The sequence below is a fragment of the Phocoena sinus genome, chromosome 10, assembly GCF_008692025.1.
Source record: "Phocoena sinus isolate mPhoSin1 chromosome 10, mPhoSin1.pri, whole genome shotgun sequence".
In the NCBI taxonomy this organism is placed as follows: domain Eukaryota; kingdom Metazoa; phylum Chordata; class Mammalia; order Artiodactyla; family Phocoenidae; genus Phocoena; species Phocoena sinus.
This window is the reverse complement of record NC_045772.1, coordinates 57,143,142-57,155,274: the sequence shown is the minus strand read 5'-3', so window position 1 is coordinate 57,155,274 and position 12,133 is coordinate 57,143,142. Positions and strand designations below refer to the sequence as shown.

At 42.6% G+C, this 12,133-nt stretch overlaps 1 protein-coding gene across 2 annotated transcripts in view; it reads right to left on the bottom strand.

Annotated features, from left to right (window-relative positions):
- The window catches only part of LRIG3 (leucine rich repeats and immunoglobulin like domains 3), a 47,320-nt gene that overhangs the window by 32,216 nt on the left and 2,971 nt on the right, over positions 1-12,133 (bottom strand). For both annotated transcript variants that reach the window (XM_032646851.1, XM_032646852.1), the window contains exons 2-3: positions 8,792-8,863; positions 8,502-8,576 (exon numbers count right to left, since the gene is read on the bottom strand). In XM_032646851.1, the coding sequence (XP_032502742.1) occupies positions 8,502-8,576; positions 8,792-8,863 (147 nt within the window). The remainder of the gene's footprint in view (positions 1-8,501; positions 8,577-8,791; positions 8,864-12,133) is intronic.

Genomic DNA, 12,133 nt, shown 5'->3' with positions numbered 1-12,133 from the left:
GATTACAACTTATCATATTAAGGTGTTTACGTGTTTGTTCTGTAAGACATGGGCTTCATGAGCTTACTGCTATTAAACACAGTAATGTCTGGCTTGCTTGTCCTGGTGAAGGTGGTGGCCCTCGAATGCAATGTCCTTCACATATGAAGACACTAGTCCATTTATCCTCATCTGTAGGGCACACAGTTGGGGATGAATTTTTCAGTTAAGGTGGTCAAATTCCTTGGGCTCGTCTACACCCACATGTGGGTAAAGATGGGATACAGTTTGTGTCTACTTCATCAGAACCCTGATTCCCCAGAAACTGAAGTTCTCATTTTGAGTGAAGTGTCTCCCTAATTTCCTTAATTGACATGATACACTGGTGACTGCTTTTAAAATACTGATTTATATAGGCTTTGGTTTAAAAAAAAAAACCTTTGTTTTTACCTTTGAGCTTTACCTCACGGTTATAAAATTACTTAGCTATACCATCACTGAGAACATATAAAAATGCTTGCCTTTCCCACATGCAGCTTTATTTCTGAGCTGTGAGCTATTAAAATAACAATGTATTTTCGAAGTTATAAGCAGAATTTGGTGAATCATTTAAATAAATTCTGTGCCAAGCAACCAGGCAATAGCCTCTTAAGTCTCCCAAACTGATTTTTCATTAGTCTGATTTGGGGACTGTAATGAGAATGCATGCTTCTGGATGGAATTCCCACTTGACATGGTGCCGGGTTCAGTACACAGTTAACAGAACACTGCAGATCTGACTTCTAGTCATTAGTTCAACTCTACTCCTTTCAGCATACAGAAGCCCAGGCTCACGTGACTCCCATGCAATGGTCAATTTCCTTTTGTGGGAAAAGGAGGTGTGGCCCTAACATACAGCAAGGCTCAGAGCAGAGAACAGTTCTAAAGGTGGATGGATAACAGGTATTTGGCGAGGCATAACTGTTAATTATCAAAGTCACATTACTGAGTGGTCTATGGCACTTGACTTTGAATATGAGCACTGTTTAATGACTACTTGAGAAAAAGGAGAGAAGCAGATTTGGTGCTTAATTGAAATGTAGTTATTTCATTCCTCTGCTTAAGAAAAAAGTCAATTACTCCCCCAAAACCTGTAAAACACCTAAGCTGATCCCTGTCAGTGTAACCAAGTCTCCTTCCCAGTCTAGACCTCACTCACCCTCTCACTCTACACACATTGAAAGGACAGCCCTCCTCTGCTTCTCTCTATTATCCAGGGCATCTCCTCCTTGGAGTATCTCTTTATTCCTTATTGTCTGTCTGCCCATTATATTTATTCAAAGCCCCTGGGAGGCAGAGGCCGGGTGCTATTTTTCTTTGTTCTCCAGCACTCAGCACATAGTAGGTGGTGTTCTGGGGGCACTTTAAACAGCTCCAAATCCACCTTATAGTTATATAAACCCTCAGGTTAGAAACGGTGTTCATTTATTAATTATAATTGGGTGCTCACTGATTTTTTGGGAACTATTTGAAGAGAGCAAAAGTTTTCCTGATAACTCACCCCAAATGCCAAGTTCTTCCTCCCTCCCTCATCTATTGCTACCAGGATAATGTTTCTAAATCCTGCTCTCCTCCGGTGACCCTCCTGTTCGAGAATCCACTGTGTGCCCCCCCACACCCCACCCCAGTCTCTGTGCCTTCCCCCAGCCCACTGCAACTGTATCAGCAGCAGCTGTGGTCGCTCACGCCATCCGGAGCCTTTCATGTACAATATGCCATTTGATCCTTCACCGGAACCATATGAGATAGACGGGCAGACATCTTACACTGTTCCTACAGATAAACAAAGCAGAGTTCATTAGCTCTGCCTGAGGTCAGACAGGTCATTAGCGTGAAACAAGACAAAAACCTGGGGGGGGGGCCCCATTTCCAGCTCAGGTCTCTCTACTTCCGCACGAGGGCCCGAGATCTCTCATCTGCTCAGATATTTAATGAGAACCTCTTATGTGCCAGAGACTGGACTGGGCTCCTGAGGCGACAGAGAGCTCAGTAAGACACGAGTCCAACCCTGGAGTGAGAGGTATGACAAACGCCATGGGAGAACCACAGGTACTGCGCTTGTAGGAGTTTCAAAACTGAAGAAAGAAAGGTCACCGCCCTTCTCCAAATTCTACAATGACTACTGTTCATGCTACAGGAATTGCTAAGACTCCCTACTACCCAGGATTGTTCTCCATAGCATATAAATCAGATCAGGCCTCTGATGGAAGGCAGGACTCTCATCCCCAAAGCATCTCCCATGCAGGAGGACACATGATGTGATGGCGCCACATCTCAGGCAGACTCAGGTTCTAAAGCCCGTGGAGGGGGGAAGATCATCTATCATTGATACACCCCTGAAAAACCCTTAAAACAGCAGCAAAGGTTTTTTATGCACACGTGTGTTCTCTCTCTCTCTCTCTCAATGATTCCTGTAGGGCCAGTTTTTCCTTTGGTGTTAGGACAGATCGATTTCATGTTTTGTTGTTGTCATTGTTTTGTAGTTTGAATTTTTAGTTCAGGACCTGATGAAGTAGTTCCCATGCACACTGGGCACAGGGGCTAGGAAATATATCTATCTCTGAAGCCTAGTAATCCTCAGTCGTCTGAGTTATACAAACTTCAAAAGGCAAATGGGAAAGGGGGCGTTTATTTCCTGCATACTTTCACTTCACACACACTCCAGGCCATGCGCTCGCTGGGTAGAGTGGTGAGCTAAATCCTTTTGCTACTTAAATTACTTCTCTTGTGTTCTTCCTTTCTTTCTTTTAATTATTAGCATTGCTGTTGCTATAATTTTTTATTTTGTTTATTGCCAAGCATGCACAGCTGAACACAGGTTGAGACACAGGTGGGCATTTTCTCCACTGTAAATGTTTAGCCTCTTCTATAGGCTAAGTCTCTAGGAGGAGATCTGTCTGAATCATGTTAAATGCATGTGGTTGTTCCATACGTATTCCTTAATTCAATTCATACACTAATTAAGCACCGACTGTATGCCATATAACCTGCATTAAGTACTAGGGAAAACAAGAGTCAGCCCCAGAGGCCTCATAGTCAGGGGAGAAAAACACGAACAGAGTTATCTCATGGCCATGTAGCAGTTGGATATACAAGGCAAGATGGGCCTGGACAGGGCAGGGGAGGCTTACGGAGATGACCCCCACCCCCAGGATGCTCCTCATGACTCCCTCCCTCACCTGCAGACCTTAACTAAGTGCCACATTCCCAGTGGGCCCCTCCCCTCAGCCCTATTTAAAACTGTAAACTGCTCCCCCTCTTCCACCACACATACTCCTATAACTCCTCTCTCCCTAGCACTTATTCCTTCTGATCACATCTCTCTCTTTTTTTTGGGCGGGGGGGAGCTGTGTCAGGTCTTTAGTTGCGGCATGCGGGATTTTTTTTTTTTTTTTGCGGTACGCGGGCCTCTCACTGTTGTGGCCTCTCCCGTGGCGGAGCACAGGCTCCGGACGCGCAGCCTCAGCGGCCACGGCTCACGAGCCCAGCCGCTCCGCGGCATGTGGGATCTTCCCGGACCGGGGCACGGACCCGTGTCCCCTGCATCGGCAGGTGGACTCTCAACCACTGCGCCACCAGGGAAGCCCAGTTGCGGCACGTGGGATCTTCACTGCAGTGCACAGGCTTCTCTCTAGTTGTGGTGCACGGGCTCCAGAGTGCGTGGGCTCTGTAGTTTGCGGCACGCAGGCTCCTACAGTTGAGGCGCACGGGCTTAGCTGCCCCGCAGCATGTGGGATCTTAGTTCCCCGACCAGGGGTCAAACCTGCGTCTCCTACATTGGAAGGCGGATTCTTAACCACTGGACCACTGGAGAAGTCCCATCTCTTATTTATTTTACTCTCCGTCTTTTTCCTTCCATGAGAAGATCAGCTCCACGAAGGCAGGGATTCTGTCTGTTTTGTTCACTGTTGAACTTTGGCCTTAGAATAGCACCGAACACATAGCAGGATTTGGTAAGTCTTCAAAAAGCAGCCTTCCTGACCATCCTAAAGGGCAGCCGACCGAGCTCTCCATCCCTTCGCCCTCCTTTCTTTTCCTTCACAGCCATTATCAAGAACTGAAGTTACCTTTTCTTTTAAAGTTTGTTTACTTATTTTTCTCTCACCCCTCACACGGACAGAAGCTTCACAGTAAGAGGGAGTTTTTTGTCTGCTTTGTTCATTGTGGTGTCCCCAGCACTCTAAACAGAACCTGGCACTGTTTGTTTCTTTGATAAATTTTCGTTGAATGAATGACCGTCATCCCCATGCCTGTGGCTCATGTCCACTGACCACTCAGCTTACGCCAGGCAGGTTTCACTGCATTCTCTCTCCCAATCCTCACAACAACCTGATGAGGTGTGTGCTTTCATTATTCTTGTTTTATAGAGTAGGAAGCACAGACAGACTGTACCTTGCCCAAGGGCACAAACTACCAAAGAGAAGAGCCAGCTATTACCAAAGAGAAGAGCCAGCTATTAATGGCAAGCCATCCAACTTGAGCTTTGCTTTTAATCACTGTTCTACTGACTCGACAGAAGCCGCACTATGGGACAACAGGCCACCATCGCATCAGGTCTACTGTGGTGGATTCCTCATTATCTGGCCCCTCTAAGCCCCCTCCTGCCACTGCCAGGCCATTCTCCACACTAGAGCCAGAATGACATTTTCCAATAGCAAAACTAATCACCTCACTCTGCTTTAAATCACTTCAATGGCAGTGGCGCATACCTGTTGGGGTCCCACCAGCAAAAGTGATCAGTATTTGTAATAACCTCTCTAGAAGGATGACACTGTCATCTCTGAAAAAATGACAGGTTATGAAGAAAAGGATGGACTTGGGAGAAATGCTCTACCTTCGAGATAATAATGAAAAAAGGCTTATCTGGTTATGACAACTTGGCCTCTTCAGTAACTCAGAAATATGTATGTAATATCTGATCAGAATCTCAAGTAGATGTGTTAAAATGGATTTACTTGGGCCCCACCCAACCACATTAATTCAGAATCTCTAGGGATGGGGTCAGGAAATCTACATTTTCACCAGTAATCTAGGTCTCCCTTTGACATTCCTTCATGTAAACCTTTTCGAGTCTAAGATACCAGGCAAAGCACCTGCATATTGGACGATACCATATAAACGATCAGTGTCAAGACAAGACCCCAACTAGCTCTATTTTATGACTAATAAGGTCTCTTGTTCAACAGTAACGTTACATAACTTATGGATTCAAACCTGCCCTAACTCAGGTTACAGGTTTCAAAAATGTCCAAAGTTGGGCAGCTCGTGCAACATACAAGAAGCCAGAACTATCACATCCGGTAAAATCAACTCGCTTATGCCAGGTCAACAGTTTTAGTATAAGATATGCTCATTCCAAAGATTATTCCACTTCTTCCCTTAAAATATACCATCCTGCCAAGTGTGGCTAGGAAATTAAGAAAAATAAACACAAAACACAAACCATGTTTTGCCCACAGCGTGCCAGTTGACTTCTGAGCTACTGCTGTGTGGGATTCAAAGGAAAGCAAGTCCATTCAGGTCTTTTACCTCCTGAAAATTCCCATGGTCAGAGATGAGCTTTGTTAGTGGGGAAGTTGAATGCTCATCCAACCTTCATTCCAAGATGCTGGCATTCTACCAGGCTTCCCTGACATTATCAGAACTGGTCCCTAAGTGAATTCATCTCTGGCCATGGGTGACAACTGACCCAATATTAGTTGTTGGCTCCTGCAGCTGAGAGAAGAGGAAGGTCTTACCAGGTACAGTCTTCCCTGCATCCAGGCCGTCCAGCTGGCAGAGGCCCTCACCGCACAGAGCAGCAATGGTATAAGAAAGAAATCTTGACAGAAGTCAGATAGTCTTGGGAACTACTTGGAAAGATATGGGATTTAATTGTGGTGCTATAGCAAATTTCTTTTTTTTTTTTTTTTTTTTTTTTGCGGTACGCGGGCCTCTCACTGTTGTGGCCTTTCCCACCGCGGAGCACAGGCTCCGGACACGCAGGCCCAGCGGCCATGGCTCACGGGCCCAGCCGCTCCGCGGCACGTGGGACCCTCCCAGACCGGGGCACGAACCTGCATCCCCTGCATCAGCAGGCGGACTCTCAACCACTGCGCCACCAGGGAAGCCCGCAAATTTCTAATCTGAGCCATGTTATGTGGTTTAACATTTTTTTTTTTTTGAAATTTCAGAAATGTATTTAAGTACTGACTTTTGGCTCTGGTTATTTTCAAGTGCTTCTATATAAACAAAAACAGTCTACCCTATGCAAGACGGAAATTAACAGTGCTTTAGAAACAATGACTATGTATTACGAAATCCAAAGAAGCCTACAGAAGAAACAAAACATTTACAGAAAAGAACAGCCAGAGAAGTAAATTTTTCAAGATATTTCACAGATATAAAAACAATGTTTACCATGCACATGGAATTAGCAGGTCTGTGACATAAATTACTCTTTGGAGAGTCTATGTGATCTAGGCAATAAATAGGATCTATCATTATATAAGAGGAACAAAGCAATCCCTGGTTAGACGTACTACGACAAATTAAGGGGAAGAAAGTGAGATTATTCGAGTTCAGTAAAGTTTATTCAGCACTCACTAAAGTGAAACACAAACAAAAATATGGAGAAGAGTTCAGATGTTGAAGGTTTCTAGTTTTCTAACTACAAACTACGTAAAAATCACTAGGTTATTTACTTCTCATCAAACTTTCTAATTTCCTTACAAGTTCTTACGCTTTCACCTCTATACCATGCCAAAGAGAAGATTGTTTTCCTCATCCCACCCAGATTCCCAAACTCTACCGCAGACCCTCTCAGCCATGAATCATGCAGTGACCCTCAAGACCCCCTGAACATGCTGACAGTATCTGCCAATACACAGGACAAGGACAGCAGGGCAAGGAAGTGGCATTCCCTGGGATTTAAATAGGCCCCAGTGGTCAAATGAGAATAGCTAAAGATGTTAAGGATACCAAAAGCAGTATTCCATTCAGACTCCAAAATTTTAAGCAATTGGGAAAGCCAAAACAGGTATTAATGCTAGCATAAAAACCTTTTTTAAATTCAGTGTTTATTTGTCAAATACCAACTGCTTTTTCTTTTATTCCTTTCTGTTTCTGATCTTTGGAAAAACCCCATCAGTATCAAATGTCACTTAGTTCTCATTCAAACAGAGGAAAGCAGACACAGCGGCTGTACCCATGACTTAGCTGACCTGGGCCCTCAGTAAAAACAAACCTCTATAAATCACCAGATGTAAGCAATCGGGTAGTGATCAGTGTAATTAATTGAACAGATTTCCTGAAATTTACTGTACAATTTCAACCCTCCTAACACCTTTCCCAGATACAACTAACAATGGTGCTTTTTTTCTTAAGCTGTTTGACAGAGGAAAACATTTTAAACTTCAGCGGCTTAAATATATTTTTTAATTACTCAAGATTAAGGGGGTAGACTATTTAATTTTAGAAATCAAACCATGCTCATTCTAAATGCTGTCTTAGGCCAAAAGTTAACATTATTCCAAAACATCTCCACTGCATGAATATAAACACGAGATCTGCCCTAATAATACACAAAATTTAAGACAATTTTACTCTTATCTGAAAACTCAGAACTGCAAAATAACATGCAATGATATTTCTAACTTCAATGACCTATTGAATTTTAACTGTATCAAGTCAATATTTTGATTTGATGTTTCTGGACCTTGATTTCCACTGCAGGCGCCCCACTTAAAAGAGGATAAAAGAGGATGCCTCAGTGCTTCATTACCGACTCCATTTCTCCTCCCAAAATAACTCCGATCGTTCTCCACTAGGAACTAGGTAATACCGAATCCACAGATCCCATGCAGACCATTGAGTGATAACCAGAATTTAAGTCCTAGTCACCATAATTAAATACATGTCCCTACGGGGTGAAGGCGGCTTCTCTGAGTCTTGAAGGCCACAGCAGCAATAACAGCATCGTGTTAAGTGTTCTTGTTACAATGATACTTAAAATTTAGGAGCGCGCGCGCGCGCGAGAGAGAGAGAGAGAGAGAGAGAGAGAGAGAGAGAAAGAGAGAGAGAGAGAAAGAGAGAGAGAGAAAGAGAGAGAGAGATAGAGAGAGAGAAAGAGAGAGAGAGAGAGAGAGAGAGAGAGAGAGAGAGAGAGAGAGAGAGAGAGAGAGAGAGAGAGAGAGAGAGAGAGAGAGAGAGAGAGAGAGAGAGAGAGAGAGAGAGAGAGAGAGAGAGAGAGAAGAGAGAGAGAGAGAGAGAGAGAGAGAGAGAGAGAGAGAGAGAGAGAGAGAGAGAGAAGAGAGAGAGAGAGAGAGAGAGAGAAAGAGAGAGAGAGAGAGAGAGAGGCTAGGAAACAAGTCAACCAGTTTAAAGGAAGCTTATTTTGCTTGTAAGATCTGTACTCTAGCCCATATGGAACTGCCCCTCCCGCCCCCACCCCCCGGCCCCGTCCCCGCAAACATACATTCAAAACCCTCCTAACGTTCACTTACAAGGAGAGAAGTGTAATATTTGCTGAGACTGGCCCTAGATTTGGAATGGTCTCCAATTCATTGTTGTTCAGTTTCCTATAAATGCCAAAAGAGAGAGAGAGAGAGAGAGAGAGAAGCAGATTATGCAATCTGTAATCCACAGAGGTGAAAACTTTATAACATTATTTAAAGATCCCTCCCAAATTAAAAGTTTTAAATAATTCCCTGTAACCCAAACGTTCTTTACAATTAAATACTGTGATAGGTGGTACATTTGATTCCAACCGCAAGCAGAAAGTAGCTGAACTCACACTTCTCGAAGGCTGTGAAGGTGGCTCGTGGAACTTGCCTTGATGAAAGACAATCTGTTGTGACTTAAGTCCCTATGAAAACACAAAAATAAAATTATAAGTAGTTTCCAAAAATCACTAATAATGCTTCATGATGGGCAAGACAGAGTGGATTTATGAACTCCTCTCAACACTAGCGACAGCATAAGAAATAATCGGTCCATCCTGTCCATAAACGAGAGGGCAAACTCCAAAATACAAACTCTGAGGACAAAGTTAGTTCAGGAGGCTGGCAGATTCAAATGCTCCAAGCCCACAAATGTTTTAGGAGATGGGTTTTGGTCCAGGGTGAACAGATCCTTTGTGAACTGGTTGTTTTGCTTCACCCTCCCCATCCACTACCAACTCCTCACTTCCACCTTGATATGATGAAGTCATAGCTTATGAAAAGTGTCTAATTAGTCAGGCTGCTGAAACTAAAACCTCTAAAGAAACCTTATTATCACAAAACTAAGCATCAGAGTCCTTGTTACAGTCAAAGTAGAAATTCCTTTTCACACATATTTGTTTCCCTGGGTTAAGGCACCAAATTGTTTAAAGTACTGCTGTGTGTGTGTGTGTGTGTGTGTTGAGCAGGTAGGAAACGACCCAAACTCTCTGCTTTCCTGAATTCTCCAAATCTCAGTATCTCAATATAATGTATAATTTAAACCACATCAACCACCTAACAAAGCTTAGTAGACTGTTCAGAAATCCGTGATCAGATTTCTTTTCAATTATTAAAATAAACCTGCCTCTAACTCAGAGACTCAATATAACTTAGTAACCATTTCCATAGGACATAAACCAATCCGCCTACGTATGCAGTATTCTAGGCTAGGACGTCAGCTCAGCATTGAGGATGCAAATGTGAAACAAAATCCGGCAAATACTTGGTTATATTGGTCAATACACTAAGTGCCTTCAAACTGGTCTAAGGAAAATGAAATGGCTGAACAGCTACTGAAAACCAGGCTGCCACACAGGATGGCTGAAAGCTCTCCCGCTGAAAGAGGCATACCCACCCTTCCTAGATCAATTCCTTCAGTGCTTAAAAGTGAAGAGTTTTTAATAACTGAAGTCGGAGATAACCAGACTTGATTGGAGAAAAGCAGGAACCATTTGCTATATATCAATACCTAAGTATGCCTCCCGCAACAAAAAAAAAGGCAGAGAAATCACATCCAGAGAAGCGCAGTGTTACTTTGTGCACGTCCATTAGGGTAACAATTAGAAATCAGAGATCCTTTCAGTCTTTGAATTTTTGTTTTGACAATAAACCTGGATTTCTCTATTTCACCTAAAAGGAGAAAAAAAATTTTTGCAAAAGGTTTTATTTGAAACATGTTTGCCTAAAGACCTACCAGACAGTAACAGACATGAGCAGATTTGTTCCGGTAGAGTTATAACATGAAAAAAAAATCTGGCACAGTCTTTAAACTATAAAAATCCTGCAATTACAACCACTGCTGTGCATGCTCCCCACGCTGGAACCAGACACTTTCCCTCACGGCCCAGCTCGCATCCATCTGGAGTTCATCAAGGAAACCATGGGCCCCACGGCTCACGTTAGGATTCAGACAAAACCTGTGTGCTTTTAGCACCCCAGACAGTCACAGATTTCCCACAGGCTTTAAAAAACAACCGTGGAAAAGAGGTCTTCACCTGGGAGGTAGCCTGAATCAACAGAAAGGCTCATTTGGACCCACTCAACTAAAGAACGTTGCACTAAGCCTACAACTGCATCCCCTATTGTTTCAAGTGTTCAGTGGAAAGGGGGCACCCATCTGGCATTTCCAGCTCACACAGGTGATTTTCTTTTTGATTAGAAAAAACAAAAATTCCACTTTTCATTTCATTTTAAGGATTATTTCTCAGGGCAATCCCGTGAGGAAAAAAATAAAAAGATGGTGTGCTTTAACTTTTTTTTTTTTCCTGACCAGTAACAGGATGAAATCTCCAACAAAAGACCTGTAAAATGAGAAACTGTGCCTTCAGAGAACAGGGCACATGCTGGGGACCCCTCACTTCTGATCCAGAAGCAGGAGCTGGCAACCTTAAATATTTCAGTTATTGTGACACACTTCCATTCCAGTGCTGTGTGTACTATTAAAACCACATTATATGGGGAAGAAAAAAAAAAATCATCCCTGAAGTGACTTTTACTGCTAAATACTTAAAGCCATGAAACTTTTAATGCACCTAAATTTAGATTTAATACAGTTTATGTTTCAGAAATGATTAAAGGATGCCATATTTTCCTAAATCTCCTTGTATTGCTTTTTATGGCTAGACCATTAAAAACAAATTCAACTTGTACAATGTTGATGTTTTCTTAAACCCCATTACATTCAATAAGGAAGGCAGATTCTTTGTTTTTTTAGATTTCCAGTAATGACCACCTTCCCCAGAAACCTTTCCTAAAAAACTTTTTGTAATGAGGTTAATAAATGGGAAAGGTGGCGAGGTAGGGAGGTGTGAACTATTTACCCAAAACTCAGCCGGCCAAACACTTGCAAACCAAACTCTACACAATAGAGAGAAGTCTCTTTTCCTGCATATTAGCAAGCGAATAAATATATATGGAAAATAATTAATATACAACATTTGGTTCCAGCTCTCATTTTCTTCCTTTTAGCATTTGGAAATCTGACTTCAAGTCAAATTTTAAAATGCAAATCCAGCACAGCTTCTTAATCAATCCCACTGGGGCCTGCAGAGCTGCTAATTCAGCAGAAATCTGGAAGGCTGAAAAACAAAAAGCCAAGCTGTAGCTGTTTTAAGACACTGATCCAAAGTGACTCATAAATCAGCCTGCTATGTTCAAGTTTTAGTCTGGAAAATATAGAAAAAAGGCTGTGAAAATCATAAGGACTAATACCCCTAACCCGAGCCCCAATTTTGGTACGAACCAGAGGATTTATAACAGGCAGACACTAAAGAAGCCACACCAGCAGAAAGTACCTTTCAGACTTTTTTTGCCTGAGCCCAGCTAACTCAAAGCTTTCTATGTGAGAAGACAAATAGTTCTGAAATTCCACTGAGATTTTAATAATACTTGAAACTCTTCTTGATAATTGGGCAACTTTTCCCTCTTTTGGCTAAGTAAACATATTCTAACTAGCACTCCTCTTTGGGCTCCCAACTCGTTGTAAGCACACACTCTAGATGTAAACTCAAGTCTGCTTTTAAAGGCAGTTGTAAGGAACGCTGAAAATACTGACTGTTTTAAGAGCCACTTTCATTAAAGGATTAAAAGTTCCTTTTTGAAAAGAGAACTAACTACAATATGACGACGTTACAGCTCAAACAATTCAACTTTTC